The sequence below is a fragment of the Myxine glutinosa genome, chromosome 2 (genome assembly GCF_964187855.1).
Source record: "Myxine glutinosa chromosome 2, kmMyxGlut1.1, whole genome shotgun sequence".
In the NCBI taxonomy this organism is placed as follows: domain Eukaryota; kingdom Metazoa; phylum Chordata; class Myxini; order Myxiniformes; family Myxinidae; genus Myxine; species Myxine glutinosa.
This window is the reverse complement of record NC_136262.1, coordinates 153,853,219-153,872,368: the sequence shown is the minus strand read 5'-3', so window position 1 is coordinate 153,872,368 and position 19,150 is coordinate 153,853,219. Positions and strand designations below refer to the sequence as shown.

General features: G+C 43.6%; 1 protein-coding gene across 8 annotated transcripts in view; it reads right to left on the bottom strand.

Annotated features, from left to right (window-relative positions):
- The window catches only part of LOC137422254 (uncharacterized), a 305,787-nt gene that overhangs the window by 81,339 nt on the left and 205,298 nt on the right, over positions 1 to 19,150 (bottom strand). For all 8 annotated transcript variants that reach the window (XM_078771835.1, XM_078771837.1, XM_078771840.1 and 5 more), the window contains 2 exons: positions 11,931 to 12,001; positions 11,725 to 11,831 (listed from right to left, as the gene is read on the bottom strand). In XM_078771835.1, the coding sequence (XP_078627961.1) occupies positions 11,725 to 11,831; positions 11,931 to 12,001 (178 nt within the window). The remainder of the gene's footprint in view (positions 1 to 11,724; positions 11,832 to 11,930; positions 12,002 to 19,150) is intronic.

Below are 19,150 nucleotides of genomic sequence, written 5' to 3'. Positions count from 1 at the left end.
CCGCAAGCCGTTCGCTTTGGACCAAACCATTTCATGTAAATAGAGGGGGGGGGGGGGGGATTGTCACCGTACTCGCAAGCCGTTCGCTTTGGACCAAACCATTTCATGTAAATAGAGGGGGGGATATAATTTTAGATATAGATATAGTACGGGCATGCCCTAGTATATATAAAACACAGTTTGTGTGTGTGTAATGTTACCGATAGACTCCTAAACGGAGAGGCTCACGTACTTGATAGTTGGCACAGACATGGCCATTGAGCCTGGGAAGGACATGGCCGACCTAAAAATATTTGACGAGATCCATATTTTTTATTCATATTTACCTCAGCGCATTTCAGTGAGGAATATTATACACGGAATCTGAGCGGTGGCAGAGCAGCGCGCTGATTCGCTCAGAGCGATCACGTGATGTTCCATCCCCGCCGCCAGACCATTGAACATAAAACACAGTTTGTGTGTGTGTAATGTTGTAATGTGTGTAATGTATGGGTCTCCCTTCCCCCGCCCGGCAACGCCGGTACTGGAGGGCGTCACAGGATCGGTGAGTCTCCAAAACCCGCTTCATGCTCTTGCGAAGATGCAGGACGATGTCGCGATTGTTGTGCTGCTCTCCGACCATGAGAACTGCAACGTCATTGTTGACTGGCCCTCCCCTTCCCCCGCCCCCTCCGTCCTCCCCTCCCCCTTCCCCCTCCACCCTCCCCTTCTCCCCTCACCCTCCCCCCTCCCTTTTCCCCCTCCCCCTCCCCCCTCCATTTTCCCCCTCCCCCTTCCCCCCTTTCCCCTCCCCCCTCCCCCTCCCCCGCCCTCCCCCTCCCCCCTCTTCTCCCCCGCCCCCCCTCTTTTCCCCTCCCCCCTCTCCTCCCCTCCCCTCCCCTTCCCCCTCCCCCCCCCTCCCCCGCCCCGCCCGGCAATGCCGGGTACTTCTGCTAGTAGTGTAAATCCACCAACTTGTCCTGTTGATTCATTAGTGAAATGTTTGGCAGAACAGTACACGCATGGTGACGTCATCGAACTCGGCCTATAATGATGATCTCCAACAATATTTTCCGATACTTCATCCGGATTCAATGCAGCTGCTCTTGTATACGTTTGCTAAGCACACATACCTGCCAATGTGTTTGTTACTCAGCATCCCATGCAAGTCTGTGTTAACGTTCATTGGCGGCGGTCTCGTTCTGTTCCCTCATTATTTTATTCATTTTGGAAATAGCATTTACAAACGCGAGTGGCAACACGTAAACGATGCTCCGCGCTTCTCCCCAAGTGCAGACTGCAGAGTACCTAATTGCAACTTTTTATTGTGATTACGTCTAAAGAATGAAACATTCCGACTATAAAAATAATACAGCTCAAATGGAAAAGTCCCTGGGGAAAAAAGTCTTATGGGCGGTGTATAAGAACATTACATTACACCTTTCTGTCCCGCGAAAACCAAAGTTACTCTTTTCATTACAGCACACGAAATGACATTTAAAAAAAATTAAATATTTCAAATAAACGTATTTAAAGTGTATGTGCCCTCACACAAGACATGTGCATTATTTCATGGACATGTAATTCACGTGTAAAATAAATAAATAAAGACGGGGAATTGCCGAGAGCGACATAGCTTATGAAATAAGATAGAAAAAATATCTCTCGGCAATTCCCCGTCTGTTTATTTATTTATTTTACATATGTGAATTACATGTCCATGCACACGTGAAATGGAGTTTGTTTATTAATCCTGGATGTGAACACGATTCAGCCTTGAAAACTCGTGTGAAAACAAAAAAGAAAAAACATCGATGGAATGAATGAATGGAAATTTAAACAGGATTACCTTTACTTCCATATAATAATGACTAGCTGAATGCACCCGGCGTTGCCCGGGATCTTTTTGAATGAATTTACTACTATAATTCAGCTTTTACTCGCAGCCGTAGAAGATTGACTACTATAATTCAGCCTCGACCGGCCTCACCACCTAGCCTATAACCTTCCCGGGGCCCGTCCCGACATTTTTTGTTTTAGAGGTTTCCTCCTATCTTTCACCATTCAGGAGATTAGCGCGTGCAGACAAACAAACAAACAAACAAACAAACAAAAACTTTCTTTTATATATATAAAAATATATAGAAGATAGAAGATAGAAGAAGATGAATGATGATAACTTATAAAATAAGAAGGAAGAACTATCTGTGGGCAATTTCCCATCTGTGGCTATACGTGAACGAAGCTCCACCCCTCTCCCCACATTGTTGACTTTTTATTGTGACCACGTCTAAATTAAATATTTGGTTGTGAAGATAGAAAAGTCCGCCGCAAATTTTTCATACATCTCGGCAATTTCCCGTCTGTTATTTTAGGATTTACAGAATGTTTTAGTTTTATTAGGATATGTTATTTTAGTAAGATATATCGAGCCGCGAAAAGCCGCGATTATTTAATATACATATATCGGCAATTTCCCATCTGTGGTAATACGTAAACAAAGTTCCGCCCCTCTCCCCACATTGTTGACTTTTTATTGTGACCACGTCTAAATGAAACATTTTGTTGTGACGATGGAAAATTCCGCCACAAATTTTTCATATATCTCGGCAATTTCCCGTGTTATTTTAGGCGGTGTAAGATATATCGAGCCGTGAAAAGCCGTGATTATTTAATACATCTCGGCAATTTCCCGTCTGTGGCGATACGTGAACGAAGCTCCGCTCCTCTCCCCACATTGTTGACTTTTTATTGTGACTACGTCTAAATTAAACATTTCGTAGTGACGATGGAAAAGTCCACCGCAAATTATTCATAAATCTCAGCATTTTCCCATCTGTTATTTTAGGCGGTGTATGATATATCGTGTCACAAATGTCGAAAATGCCTCAGCAATTTTCTGTGTGTGCGTGAATTTTCTCAATTATTGCTGAAACCGAGTCTTAAACCATCGATTAATATGAAATCAGATGGTGAATTAGAGTCAAGATAAAGCCGTGAGGGAGCCTGAATGGACTTAATGTTACAGGCCTTTGAAAATGCATTTTGTTCTATAAACGGTCACTTTCATCGAATTTTCCCCGTTTTTTGCAACCGAGTCTAAAACTATGTTAGCGACTGCGAAAAATTAAATGAGATATCAAATTAGAGTTGAAATAAAACTGTGAGAGAGAGCAAGACACTGCGAGCCGAACAAAAGAGGCCTCAAAGCTATGCGAGTAAACAAAATGGTGGTGATTTGTTTTTGAAGCCCCCCCCAGACCGGGTGTAGCCACTCCCCTGGACAGACTCACAGACAAACAGAATCACCTACGGAGAATATTATATCGATAAAATCATGATTATGAAGCCTGATGATGATGCGTGAAGTGGTAAGAGGGGCAAGGACAAGAGTCATACACGGACAGTCGTTTTATTTATACAACATGATAATGTCTGTCTCTTTCTCTTTCTCTTTCTCTTTCTGTTTCTCTCTCTCCCCCTTTCTATTCCCCCTACCCCTTACTCTCCCTCTCTCTCAATCAATCAATTTACTGTACTAGCCATGCTGCCTTTTATTGCAAATGACTTTTATTGCAAATGATGATAATTTGATCAACCTTTTCATCAAGGCCTAAGCATCTCTATATGATAATGGAAACAAATACCATAACCTCATCAGTGCACAACAAGCATATTGTGAGGGCAAGGAGAAAGTATGAAACATTGCAAGAGGCAGCAAGTCGAAAGAATGACCACGACAAGAGAAATAACAAGATGGAGATTTGCTTTGCAATACATGGCATGTCCCCTACTGGTCCCAATGAATATTCTTGTTCAAAGCACTTAGCAATTGTGAGCCATATACAGTACGACAAATTGTTCCGGTATGCAAAGCTACAGAATAAGTTGCAGTTTCTGTAACTTATCATAATATAAAGCCACATACCAAGTTTCAGGTGAATATGTTAAAGGATATGGAAAAAGCATGGAAAACCAGTAATGGGATGGTCAGATAAACGGACGTACGGACAGAAGAATGGAGATCAAACCAATAGTCCCCTCCAGTGAAACCAGTAGGGGACTAATAATAGCACCACTCTGCCATGAAATTTTAAAATAAAATAACCAATCATAGTGCAGTATGCACGGAGTATGCAGCCTTTCGGCAGCTTTTTCACATCAAGAATTGGGCAACTTTTGGACAAAGCTTAACTGTTAGTTGTGGTATTTATCTTATCTGTAGTTCCAAACTTAAGTGTTATCAACCAACTGTTAGTTGTGCAACTTAATGATTGCGCTTTGCAACTTTTTATCCAAGTTACATGATTTCATCACTCATGTGATACCATGCAGTGAGCTGATTGAGACCATAAGCAACTTTGAAAAGTTGTAAGGAAAGTTGCAGAAAACAGTCGTGCTCTATTTTTCAAAACTTGTCTGCATCCTCCACCCCTCCTCCCTCTCTCCCACCCCTCTTTATCGCTCCCCCTCTCTTAGTATTCCTGTCAGCGAAGCGGTGGGTGGTATTTTATGTACATCTTCTTCTTCGCTTTGACTTCCGGGTTCGGTTGCGAGAGGACGCTGGCGTTGCATATTCGCCGCTTCTCCGACTGGATGGATGTACAGGGTCTGCTTCTACCTTTCTGACCTGACATCTCACACCTGTCCTGCCTTTTCACACCCGCACGTGCCGCGTGTTCTCCGGCTGGATAACGGAATCTGCTTTTGATGGTACGGAATACGGAATTCGAAAGGCCCGCTCCCGTTGATTGTGGCCGTGGCCTTGTTTGCCGGTGGCCTTGTGGCCTTGTTTGCCGCTGTGGTCTTGATTAGCGGCTGCAGTCGTTTGCCGCTGCGTTTGCCGCTGCGTTTGCCGCTGCGTTTGCCGCTTTGCCTCCTCGACCTTGGCCTCGTACTCGTCCCTTCGCTCCTGCCTGGCATGGCTCTGAAGTACTCCGCCGCAAGGCTTCTTCTGCTCAATACCCGCTCCACCCCATCATGCATCTCTGCCATCAAATCAAATGGACTCCTCCGACGACCCAGGTACATTCACCGTGGCTCCGGTCGCAAGTTTGTTTATTTGCAATCAGGTCACTCCATCCCCGTCCTCTGGTCGGCTCAGCGCACTCTCACTCTTCGTCCCAGCGCACCTGGTCACAGCAACCCACACGATCGCACCTCTTGCCTACGAACCCTGGCTAAATCACCTGAATTCATCCCTGCTGTTCAAAACAACATCAAGCTCACCCTGTTCAACACCCGGTCCCTCAACAATAAATGCCTCATCCTGAACGAATACATCCTGGATAACAAACTGGACTTTCTCTGTCTCACCGAAACCTGGCAACAACCTCTGGACTACTACACACTCAACCTCACCACACCCAATGGATATTCCTACGTCAATAAACCACGCTCGGAGGGCCGAGGTGGTGGAATTGCCGTTATCCACCGTCAAGACATCAAGACCAACCTCATCTCCATCTCATCTGCTCCATCATTTGAACACCTGGCTTTAAAACTCTCTGGTCACACGCAGTCAGTCATGGCTGTCGTCTACCGCCCTCCCAAACCACACCCATCATTCCTGTCTGACTTCTCCTACTTTCTGACCCAGCTATGTTCCCTCTCCCCCTCAATCCTCCTCCTTGGTGATTTCAATATCCACATGGACTCCACTGACTCCACAATAACCACTGACTTCACTGATTTACTCACCTGCTTTAACCTCACTCAACATGTCGACTTTCCTACCCATATCCGTGGTCACATTTTGGACCTTGTCTGCTCCACTGGATTAAATTTGCACCATCTCTATGGCTCCGACCTCACCCTCTCTGACCACTTAGCCATCACTCTGACCATCAACATCCCCGCCCCAACACCAAGGCATTATCGCACAATCAACTTCCGTAAGCTAAACGCTCTTTCACCTACCTCATTCTCATCCACCCTCTCTGAAAAAATGTCCACTTCTCCCTTCATTGACCTCCACACCCCTTCCGACCTCACTGACTACTACAACCACACTCTCTCCTCCTGCCTTGACCAGCTTGCGCCTGTAAAAACCAAAACAGTTTCTTTCACCCATTCTGCTCCCTGGTTTACCCCTGAACTCCACCTGATGAAAACTCGTGCTCGCCAACTTGAAAGACTCCGCAATAAAACGGGTCTCACAGTTCACTCCCAAGCCTACAAGGACCACATACAACACTACAAAGATGCCCTCTCCCGCGCCCGCTCTGCCTACTACTCTCAAATTATCCACTCTGGCTCCGGAAACCCAAAAGCACTCTTCTCGACAATAAACAAACTCCTCCGCCCCCTGAACACCACCACCCAGTCATTCACAGTAGACAACTGCATCTCCTTCCTCTCTTTCTTCCAACGCAAAATTGACAACATCTACAACAGCTTGACCACCGCCGCACCCGCTCCCCCTCCAACCACCTGCCCCCCCTTGTCCTGCCATCCCCTGTCTCGGTTCTCCCCAATCTCTCCTACTGACCTCTCTGAACTCCTCATAGGAATGAAAACTGCCACCTGCACTCTTGACCCCATCCCCTCCAGCTTTGTCAAAGCCTCCCTCCCTGCTCTCTCTCCACTTATCATTGCAACAATAAACTCCTCCCTGTCTACAGGCATCGTCCCACCTTCCCTCAAAATTGCTGCTGTTACCCCCATTCTAAAAAAACCTGGTCTAAACCCTGACACCCTAAACAACTTCAGACCCATCTCCAACCTACCCTTTCTGTCAAAAGTTTTGGAACGCGCTGTAGCCACTCAACTCAAACATCATCTCTCTGCCAATAACTTGTATGAAACATTCCAATCCGGATTCCGCTCCAACCACAGTACTGAAACTGCTCTCCTCAAAATCACCAACGACCTTCTCCTCTCCTCTGACGCTGGCAACCTCAACATTCTCGTCCTCCTCGACCTCAGCGCTGCCTTTGACACCATCGATCACACTATCCTCCTCACCCGACTTGAATCCACCTTTAACGTCACCGGCACTGCCCTCTCTTGGATTAAATCATACCTCTCTGACAGATGCCAGTTCATCTCCATCAATAACTGCAAATCCCCCACTGCTCCCCTCCCCCAAGGTGTCCCCCAAGGTTCAGTTCTTGGCCCCCTCCTCTTCATCCTTTACCTGTCCCCGCTCGGTCACTTAATCCGCCGTCATGGTCTCCAATTCCACTGCTTCGCCGATGACATCCAGCTTTTCATCTCCACCAAGTCCGTCTCCACCGACACCCACTCTATCCTGACAAACTGCATCACTGAAATAAAATCCTGGCTTCAAATCAACTTCCTCAAGCTTAACTGTGATAAATCTGAAATAATCATCATTGGCCCAAAAACGCTCACAAAATCCACCCATAACTTTGCCCTCAACATCGACGGTATCCCAGTATCCACCTCCCCTCACATCCGGAATCTTGGCGTCATCTTTGACCAAACCCTTTCCTTCGACAAATACACTAAACAGATCACAAAGTCAGCCTTCTTTCACCTGAAAAACATTGCCCGTCTCCGCTCATCCCTCTCCTCCACGGCTGCAGAAACCCTCATCCACGCCTTCATCACCTCCCGTCTGGACTACTGCAATAGCCTCCTCTATGGTTCACCCTCAAAAATCACCAATAAACTCCAATACATTCAGAACTCCGCTGCCCGTCTACTCACTCATTCCCGGACCCGTGACCACATCACCCCCGTCCTTTACAAGCTTCACTGGCTCCCCATCCCCCAGAGAATCCAGTACAAAATCCTCCTCTTGACATACAAAGCCCTCCATAACCTGGCCCCATCCTACCTGGCTGACCTCCTCTCCAGACACACTCCCACCCGCAACCTCCGCTCTGCTGGTACCAACCTCCTGACCCCCTCCATCCGGACCAAATTCAGATCCTGGGGGGACAGGGCCTTCTCCATCGCTGCTCCCACCCTCTGGAACTCACTACCTCACACCATCAGAGACTCCTCCTCACTCACCACATTCAAAACATCACTAAAGACCCACCTGTTCAACGCTGCATTCAACATTCAACCCACAGCATTTAACCCCTGACTATCTCTTCTCCTTCTCCCTCCTTTTGCTTTAAATATTTCCCTATTGATTCTTGTCTTGTCTTTTTGATTCTTGTCTTATATATATGCCGTATATCGCTGCTGTTTGTTTTCTTGATTCTTGTCTTTTTGCAATTGTTGTTTTCATGTATTGTTATGCATTATGTTTTCCACTCTGTCAAAGCGCCTTTGGGCTTCTGGAAAAGCGCTATACAAAATAAATGAATTATTATTATTATTATTATTATTATTATTTGCTAGTTGGATAATAAAACTGAAGTCGCACTTGCGTTCTGCATACACAATACCTTTAGAGCTGTATAATATTAAAACTGCCTACTATTGAATAAATATTTAAACCTTCAATCAAATCACACTCCCTCCTGACTTTCCCAGTCGTTCCCTGCAAAAGTTAGTGCAACGAATCGGGTTTTTTTTTTTAAAGATGGAATAATCAACTTTCTTTTCCCTAAAAACTGCTTTTAGCCACTAGGGGTGGGGGGGGGGGGGGGGACACACTGGAATCTGTTTCGTTTCTTGAAACAGATTCCGCAATTTATTTGCGAAACAAACTGGAATTTTAATCACAGCTCTTGATATTTTGCGGTAATGGAGAGGCATTTAGTCGAAATGAGGTGCATCCAAGCTCAGCTGTTTATTTCTCTCCTGTGGCTAATAAGAGTGATTGCCTCGAAAGTTTGTTTTAATTTCCCTTTGCCATTAAACAATATTCATTAAACTATTAAGTCTTTCGCATGGCTGGCAGGATGGCCTAGGGGTACACTCACTCACTTCTGAGCTGTCTTACCAGGGTTCGAATCTCAGCCCAGCTATAAACCATCATCCTGGTGTTTCACAAGTATAACGAGGCATCAATGTGCGTGCCGTGCATCGAATGGACATTAAACTGAGCATTCCATCTCCTGGCATTAGTTGGTGGATTTTAAAGATACCAGGGTGTCATTCATGAAGAGTAGGTGAGCTATCGCTGACATAATGATCAAATTCCAAAATGACTACTCAAACCTACAGAGCTCCAGAAGATGATGCAACCAGCAACCATGTGTTGCATACGAAAGGACAGAAGGGCCTCTCAGGACAAACGGCAAATGTGTTTTGATGTTTGAAACATAAGCAAATTGCCATCCATGTACCATATTTTTCAGTGTACAAACAGATAATTTTTCCCCCAGATGTCCGGGCCTCAATTTATACTCAGAATCATCTTATTTATGTTTTAAGACATTTATTTGAATAAAGGAATTTTTTTTGCAAAGTGTGATATTTTCTGAAATAAATTTTACAATTGTTAATTAAAAATACACTGCAGGAAGTTTCCACTTAACGTCATGGATGTGTTCTGAGAAAGTGCAACGTTAAGCAAAACAACGTTAAGCAAAACGACGTTAAGCAAAACGACGTTGAGCAAAACGACGTTGAGCAAAACGACGGTGAGCAAAACGACGTTGAGCAAAAAAACGACGTTGAGCAAAAAAACGACGTTGAGCAAAACGATGTTGAGCAAAATGAGGTTAAGCAAAACGACATTGAGCAAAACGACATTGAGCACAACGACGTTGGGCAAAACAAAGTGGAGCAAAACGATGTTGAGCAAAATGACATTGAGCAAAACGACGTTGAGCAAAACGACGTTGAGCAAAACGACGTTGAGCAAAACGACGTTGAGGAAAACGACATTGAGCAAAACGACATTGAGCAAAACGACGTTGAGCAAAACGACGTTGAGCAAAACGACGTTGAGCAAAACGACGTTGAGCAAACCGACGTTGAGCAAAACGACGTTAAGCAAAACGACGCTAAGCAAAACGGCGTTAAGCAAAACGACGTTAAGCAAAACGACGTTAAGTAAAGCAACGTTAAGCAAAACGGCGGTAAGCAAAACGACGTTAAGCAAAACGACGTTAAGCAAAACGACGTTAAGCAAAACGACGTTAAGCAAAACGACGTTAAGCAAAAAGACGTTAAGCAAAACGACATTGAGCAAAACAACAGTGCACAAAACGACGTTGAGCAAAACGACGTTAAGCAAAACGACGTTGAGCAAAACAACAGTGAACAAAACGAGTTGAGCAAAACGACGTTAAGGAAAATAATGTTACACAGATTAGATATTCCCATAGACGTCATGTTATAATGGGATAATGGAGGGGTGTGTTCCCAGTGCACCTTTTCAGTCACTCTAACATAACTTTAACCTCAAATTAACTACATACTAGAAACGAATAATAAACAAACCAATTAGGAACACAAATGAAATGCACGAATGGACAATTAAATGAACAGTTATAGAGATACTCACCAAAATGTAGGGCCGACATTGCTCCAGGAGGGGGAAGGTAGCTTGTTTTAAATACTGTATCTCTAAATGATAACAAAAATGTTGAAAAACTATTTAAATTCTTAATTTAACCGAAAAGTCCCACAAAGTAATTCAAATCATATGCACAAAATATCTCATTAATGTTAACGACCCTGGAAGTACTCGATGCCTTGTGATTGTCAGGGAGGAATTTACACCTCTATTAAACTTGGTGTTATTGGCTTAACGGTTAAGGTGGCTGACTTGAGGTCTTAGGGTCTTGAGTTCAAGCCCCTGTTCTAATAAACACCTCTATTGTTCTGACTGACAGTTATGATAACTACCGTACAGTAGTGGATATTGCTTCGTCTTATATGTACTCCAAATGGGGTTATCTATGAATGAAGGAAAGAAAAATTGGAATATTAGCCAATTCGACTTGTAGGTCGACTCCACATCGACTTATAGGCCGAAAAATATGATACAGGGTGTGTCAATAAAAGGTTAACCGCTTAAAATAACCTTTGTACTTTTAGTCATTACCTTAATTTTTTTTGTTTTGCAGGAGTGATCAATGATCTTTGGAGAAGTCATTCAAGCATAACCAAAACATTGCACGGGAAAAATGACGTTTTCTACGGAGCAAAGAATAAACATTGTCCAGATCTGAACCTGATCTGAAGGCAGCAGTTGAGGCTTATGTGCAGACAGTAACCATTGAAACTTTCTATTCATTCAATTTCGTGAAACGTCATTGAAAACTTCGCAATTCATGTGAATGCATGTTGTGTACGTGGGGGTGCTCACATCGAACACCTCAACTATAAGCGCATTACCGCATAATGAGTTTCATTTGGTTTTCATGATTTGGTTTTCATTTTCCGAGTTTAAAAATTTTTCATTACTCAATGTTTTGGTTAATAAAGTTTTTGAAGTGGTTAACCTTTTATTGAAACACCCTGTATGTATGTACACAAAAATGGCAAAAAGTTTGATTGCCTGACCCGCCCAACCCCCTTGCCCCTTTCCTGATTTTCTCATGCGCCCTTGCCACTCCTCACCTGACAAGCCAACCTAACTGAATGCCCTTTTTCATTTTCCTATCCTTTCTCGCAAACTCCTTTATCTCATTGCCTTCTCTCTTCAAATTCACAATTATTTTCCCTCAATGTACCCACACTCGCTTGGCTACCCCCCAAGGTCCTCAGGTCCCAGATGATGCCAAAACAACCAGCACTATTCTCATCATCACCGCAAAACGAATAATTTCTCACGAACATGTGCATGGCAACAAAGCAAATCCTCTTATCCTCGACCGCTTTAAGCGGCCGAGGATTATTGCCGTGCATGTAGGTTGTGGCCCTTACTTTTTGTGGTTGTCTCTGATGTTGATGTCTGCTCCACGGTCCATCAGATAGTTGCAGATATCGGGATGGCACATCCGGGCAGCTAATGCAAGAGGAGAGGAACCTTCCTGTGGGACAGACACGGACAAGCTCAGCAAAGGTCAACCACATGATTCCTTTCCCCTTGGAGGAATTGTACAGATCAATAGTAGGGTAAAAGTGCTTACATTGTCTTTTCCATTCACAGGAGATTTATGGTTAGAAAGCATCTGTACAGTTGTCAGATCTCCCTGAATGGCTGCAGGACGGAAATAAAAAAATGTTAACAAAAGAAGTCAATTGGTTAAACAGAAGAATTATAAAGGACGATTTTCCACTTAAAGGTCAAATCAAAAGCTTTTCTCGAAGACAGTCGGTTTCAGCATTCATTTAAGCCAAACACCTAAGATACCAATAAATTATCTTTGATGAACCATATCTGGCCCATGTAGAAACGCGAATGAACGCAAACGAGGCCTTTCACGAATGCGCTGTGTGCATTTTCAGTGACACATCCACTTGACGGAACTTTTAACCTGCCTTTGTTATGGCGAAATTTCTTTAGTGTTTAAATTTATTTCTTATAAATTTCTTATAAATTATTATCTATATAATTATATAATTATATAATTAAAAATTAAAAATTATATATTATAAATATAAATTAATTATTATTATAAAATTATAAAATTATAAATATATAAAATATAAATATTTTAAATAAATATATAAATATATAAAATATAAATTATAAATATAAATTAAATATATTATAAATATAATTTAATTATAAATAAAAAATTATTTAAATTATATATATAAATTATCTTGTAAATTTCTTACAAATTTTAAATAAATTTCTTAGTGTGGATAATTTTCAGCATTTGGATGAAAGATTGGCAATTTCAAAAATTGTTAACCATAATTGTTGTGTTTCAGGATGCAAATCACACTCACAAAAATAGAGGGAATACAACAAATATATGTGGATGTGAGGTGTCGAATCCCGACCATTTCCTGTTAATACGACACTTATTTTACCAATAGATGCAAAAATATTGCACAATTTCACTTGTGGCTCAGGAACCAAACAGATAATATATTTATGACAGCCATGACCGCTCCCAAAACCCCCCTCATCCCGCCAACATGAGTAATAGAAAAATCATAGTTCTAAAGATTTAAAAAAATAAATAATTACCCTATACATTTACAAACCCCAGCTATGACCTTCCTATCGCTGTTAAGAAGAACCAAAACCATACAGTTTCTCCCCCAGGGAAGTCTGCCATCTTGTTCTCACGCAAATATAGTTGGCACAAACTTTCTGTATTTTCACGTCGTGAGGATGTCCTTCGTCGAAGACTTAGTAACCATTACTTTATTGGTAATGACTCACGACATCATCTTTCCAATTGCAGATGTCCATTAAATAAATCACCAAGCTTGCCATTTTCACAGGAGGTACTTCCTGCAAGGTTCAAAGTCCAACCACTGGCAGCGATCATCAAGGGTTTTGGCAGAAAGCGCGTGTCCACAGTTCTGCCTTGCACCGGTCCATGTCGTCGGGAGTCTACAGTATAAGCAGCTGTGAGATCTCAGCCCCGTCAACAGTCTGAGAAGGTTCTCCAACTCCTTCGTTGTGCAGAGACACACCACTTTATCTCAGCTACTTTTTCAAGTATTTTCAACTTCTTTTGGATGGTTTGTGAGCCATTTTAGTCTTGCATTGTGCATGGTATTTACAAATATCAGCACATCATTCATCGTCGTTTTCCACATTTCATCATGTCTGATCAGGATTCCAACCGTGAAGGATCGATATATCAGAGCTCCAGCTGAGTTTTGACATACATGCATGCCTATGCTTCCTCTGACTGCACGACCAGAGCATTGACTTCATACGCATCCTCTGCGAAGTGCGCAGAACAAAGTCTGCTTCACTCAAAAATTCAGACAGAGGCAGGCACCTTTCCCTCATCAGTAGACAGCACCAAGTTGGAACATAGCCAGCTCAAGAAGAGAGGCCTTTTGGTAAAACCGGAACTAAAGCAGTTGCACGTATTTACATGGTGGCACTTCTCTTAATATATCTTCAAAAAATATGTGTGTGCTTACAGAGAAATGCAAATTCTCTTACTTTGAACTCAAAGAAAATTATTTAATTCCCATGAACAAAGATTTCTGATGCAGAACATTCAATTGCCGAAGGCCTTGTGGCTTTTCCAGGAGTCGATGGAAACGGTTAGTTAGTACATCATATTACACTGCAGAGTCACTGCATCAGTGACTTTGTTTATAAGTGGTGACGTCACACACAGGTCACGCCCACCAACTGACGTGCAGATAGGCCTGGGCCAGCAATGGCGGCACAAGTAGGTGAAGAAAATAAACTCTACCTCTGATAATGATAAATCTTCGCACAGCATGTGAATTAACGACACGCCATAATTGCGTCCATATGCATTTGGAAAGCTTTCGAATTGACCTTTAAAACCCCAAAATGGTTCATGAGTGACAAAACCAATATACTACACATGGAGTGTGACAGAGTAATACAGTGCTATTTGCACCAAAAATAAACAGAATTGGGCATTTCCAAAAATAGTTTCAACTCGAGATGTAAAACTGGCTTCTAGAGACGGGCAGCACTTGGTAATTCTCCAAGAGAACAGGCCTTGGTGTCATAAGACGCATATTGCTCAAATGTATTTATACCCAGCGTGGAGTAAATGCTACTCCTCTGTGATGACAAGCTATTTGGACTCCTCTTTGCATTCCTGTATGTGGTGGAGTCCAAAGGCAAAACATCAATGGCATCTCAGGATGCCAACATAGAAAGTCGACTACTTTGTCCAACATTCTTGAGTTGGAAACAACATCCGACATTCCTACTTGAGTAATGTTGTTGGCTTTTGAATCTTATATTACACACTCGAGTATGATCCCATACTTATCCACATATTCTGGTTCAAGTTGTTTGGGAAACTGAAATCACATCTAAACTCGTATTTTTTTTGTCCGCTCATCCTAAGTCCAAGACGGTAACATATCACCATCTCATGTTCAAACTTAAAATTACCTGTCTGATTTGCATCTGTTTGAGCCCTTCCCTCAAGAAGTTATGACCTCAGCTTCATATTTTCATACATCCTTGCAATTCATGTAAAAGTCCATTGACCTCTTCTAATGTACTCATAAAATGCATATAATCTCTTGCTAACCACATCAGTCTGTTCCATGTCTGACAATTCCCTCCTCCACTCTAACTAAATCTGGCTGTTTAGTCCAATCATACTCAACATTATTAGTGTGGAATTGGCAGGATGGCCTAGAAGTCCACACACTCTCCTCTAAGCCTGTCGAGACTGGTTTTGAATTCTGACCAAGATATAACCTGTCATCCCGGTGTTTCATAGGCAGGGTGAATCATCAATGTGAGTGCCGTCCCTCGGATGGACGTTGAACGGGGGCGTCCCATCTGTCGGCATTAGCTTGTGAGCCTTAAGATCCCACTGCGTCCTTCGTGAAGAGTAAGCGAACTATCACCGTCACCATGGCCAAATTCCAAATTCCTGCCCTAACTACTTAGTCGAGCTTCAGGCCTGGCCAGCCAGTTCGTGAAAGACTTGGGCCAAAGACTTCTCCCGGCCAACCTAACAATAAAGTGGGAATAATTCTTGTCATTGAAGAAAAAGAAGAAGATTCTTAATGTGGAATTAAAAACAAAATTTATTGTGAATGGTATGATCGAAACACACGTATGTATACATACGGACATAACGATCAATAGAGGATGCATCCCATATACATTTACGAGGTATATGTGGCAAGAATAGTAATGAGTCCATCAGTTATCATCAACGTTATGGAAGTAACACTCGTCTCCCATGTCCCTGACATAAATGGCTTCATAAGGAGATAATTATATAAATAAATAAATCAGATAATGCAATACAACAACACAACAACATGCATTTTAAGGCCATTTTCCCTGCTAGAGCGGGGGTTAGCCTTGCGGTCCCCATGACAATCTTCTCCATATTGCCCTATTTTCTGCATCTCTCCTTGTTAACCCCCTTGCCCACATTTCTTCTTCCACCATCTTTAGCCAAGTCTTTCTCGGTCTTCCCCGTCCTCTACTTCCTTCTACATGCTTCTACACGTCCTCTACTTCCTGCTTCCTTGGCCTCGACGAAAATGAGAACTTCCTCCAAGCTCATGTTCTGATTTTGATCGCCGAGAATGTCCTGTTGTATATCTTGATCGACGAGTCCCCGACATAGGACATCGCGAACCATGTCCTTGGTGTAGTTGACATCAGTAGGGGGATTGCATGAGCATACAACAGAAAACTTGCAGATCTCAGCTTGACCAGCCAGACGGGCTGCGTAGGTACGAATTGGTTCTTCTCGGTCCTGTCGCAAGGTCGGTCACTTGTGTGTATCCTTGTGTCGGTCACAAGGATACTCCGCACATCCACCGAACCATTCGCATTTCCACCCTTTCCAGCCTTCGCTGCTGCTCTACATTCATGACCCATGTCTCGCTCCCATAAATCACAACACTTCTCACACATGCAGCATACACCTTTCCCTTCAGCTTCAACGACACTCCCCTCCTCATCAGCACGCCACTCAGTTCCCAAAACTTCTTCCATGCACATCTCACTCGAGCAACCATTGCCGTGTCTGATCCACCTTCTCCATTCAGCATGTCTCCGAGGTAGCAAAATGTTTTCACACCTTCCAGCTTCACGCCGTCTCCAAGATCCAACTCAACATTTCCTCCATCTGTGCACACCTTACATTTGAATGTAGCTGCCACACTGGTTAATGACCCTCTCAGACCACTACATTTTTGATGAATCCACTCAGCGCACATTGTACATTGAATGGAGTTCACTCGGACACCCTTCCTGCACACAGCACATGGACACTTCCCAGTTCTTTCCACCTCACCACATGCTTTACCACTTGCCATCACCTTCGTCTTTCCTATATTCACCTTCAGACCTTTCGTCTCCATACATTCCTTCCACTTGTTCATCTTTTCCTTCAGTCCATCCATACTTTCCGCAATCAACACCAGATCATCTGCATACAACAACTCCCACGGTAAACCCTCCTATACGTTCTGAGCCAGCACCTCCATCACAGCTACAAATAGTAGTGGACTTAGTACCGACCCCTGATGCACTCCCACCTTCACCTCAAACTCACCACTGTTCCCGTCCTTTGTCCTTACAGCTGTGCGCACTCTTTTGTACATTGCCATCACTACTCTGATCAACCATTCCTCCACTCCTAACTTCCTCAATGCCCATGCCAATACTTCGCGTGGAACCCTATCAAATGCTTTCTCCAGATCAACAAACCCAAGAAACAACTTCTTCCTCTTCTCCATGTACTTCTCCTGCAACTGCCTCACAATAAAGAGCGCGTCTGTCGTTCCTCTTCCTGGCATAAATCCAAACTGCATTTCATCGATCTTCACCTTCTTCCTTATCCTCCTCTCCAACACCCTTTCCAATACCTTCATTCCATGCTCCAATAACTTTATCGCTCGGTACGAGCCACACTCCAGAGGGTCACCTTTCCCCTTGTATAGAGGGACGAGGGTACTCAGTTCCCAATCCACTGGAATGCGGCCTTCTTTCACCACCAGATTACAGATCTCTGTCATTCTCTTCACACCCCAACTTCCTGCTGCCTTCAACATATCTCCCACAACTCCCGTCGGCCCTCCCGCTTTTCTACTCTTCATTGCTTTTATCGCTTCCTCAACTTCCTTCTCAGTTATCTTCTCTGCCGGTCCTAAAACTTGGTTACTCTCTATGTTGCCATCCCATTCATTCTCTGTATTCAACAGCATTTCCATATATCTTTTCCATCTTCCTTTAATTCCATCTGGGTCCACAACGATTTGTCCCACTTCATCCTTCAAGCAACTCACCCCCCATCACATCACTCCTCTCTTTCGCTATCTGCTTTGCAATCCTGAATACCGCTCTCTGACCCTCTTCCGAATCCAAGCGTTCTCCGAAAATTTTCCTACATGCCTCCTGCGCCTTTGCTACATCTTTCTTTGCAGCCCTCTTGGCTGCCTTATAACTTTCATGCTCTGCTTTTTCTGCCCCCATACCCTTCGCCTTCTGCCACTCCTTGAACTTCTTCCTCTTCTCGTCAATCCTCTTTCCAACTGCATCATCCCACCACCATGTTTCCGAGTGCCTCGGTGGTCCTTTTGTCCATCCACATACCTCACCAACGGCTCCCAACAGACTATCTTTCATTGACATCCAACCACGTTCAAGCTCAACCACATCATCCTCTACCCAACTCAGCCTCTCTTTTAATGCCTCCCTTACTGTCACCTGTTTCAACCTCCACACCTTCATTCTTGGTTGGTACTTCACCCGCCGAGCTCTGCTCGCACCTTTCACCCTTATGTCGCAGACAACCAAGTGGTACTGTGAAACAGCCTCCTCCCCCAGGATCACCTTTGTGTCCCGGAGGTGCCCCCTATCTTGCCTACGCACCATCAGGTAGTCAACGGTTGTCGTCGACCCACCTGACGTGTATGTAACAAGCTTATTATCCCCTTTCTGGAACTGAGTGTTACAAATCAACAAATCAGCTCCATCAGCAAACTCCAAAATCCTTTCACCTTCTCCATTTCTCACACCATATCTGTAACCCCCATGAACTCCCTCAAAACCGTCCATACTCCTTCCCACATGTCCATTTAGGTCTCCTCCTACCACAACAACTTCCTCATCTTTCACGTTTTCCATCAGCTTCTCTATCGCACACCAGAACTTGTCCTTCTCTTCATCGCTCCGACCAAGCTGCGGAGCATATCCCGAGATGACGTTCACCAAGAGCTTTCCAATCATCATCAACCTATCACTCACTCTAGTCACACTCACCACACTGTCTACAAACTCCTCAGAAAACAGGACACCAACACCATTCACACCCTCCGGGCACCCTTGCCACACAAACTTGTATTTCTGCAATGAATATAACCTAATACCAATAACCAATGCAATGAATAGAAATATATATATAACCAAAACCACAATGCTGTACAAATCTGTGGTGGAGGTTACCAACCGTGATAAACAGATGTGCCATGAAATCTCTGCGGAGATCTTGAGGAGGTGAAAGTATCCAAGGTTTTTGACTTCAAAATGTGCTGGTGATAAAATTGTTATTTTGGGCCAATAATACTATTACGTGTATGGGGGTAGGCAATGAAATACCTTAGTCCAGGTAGGATGTATTGGGTAGTGTGCTCCGAATATCGTGAAGAAGAAACCTTCATGTACCTAAGTCAGGCCCGGATGTCCACGTAAGCGGTGGAGCTATGCTAATTAGTTAGGGTTGAAGGGTAAACTTCCTGT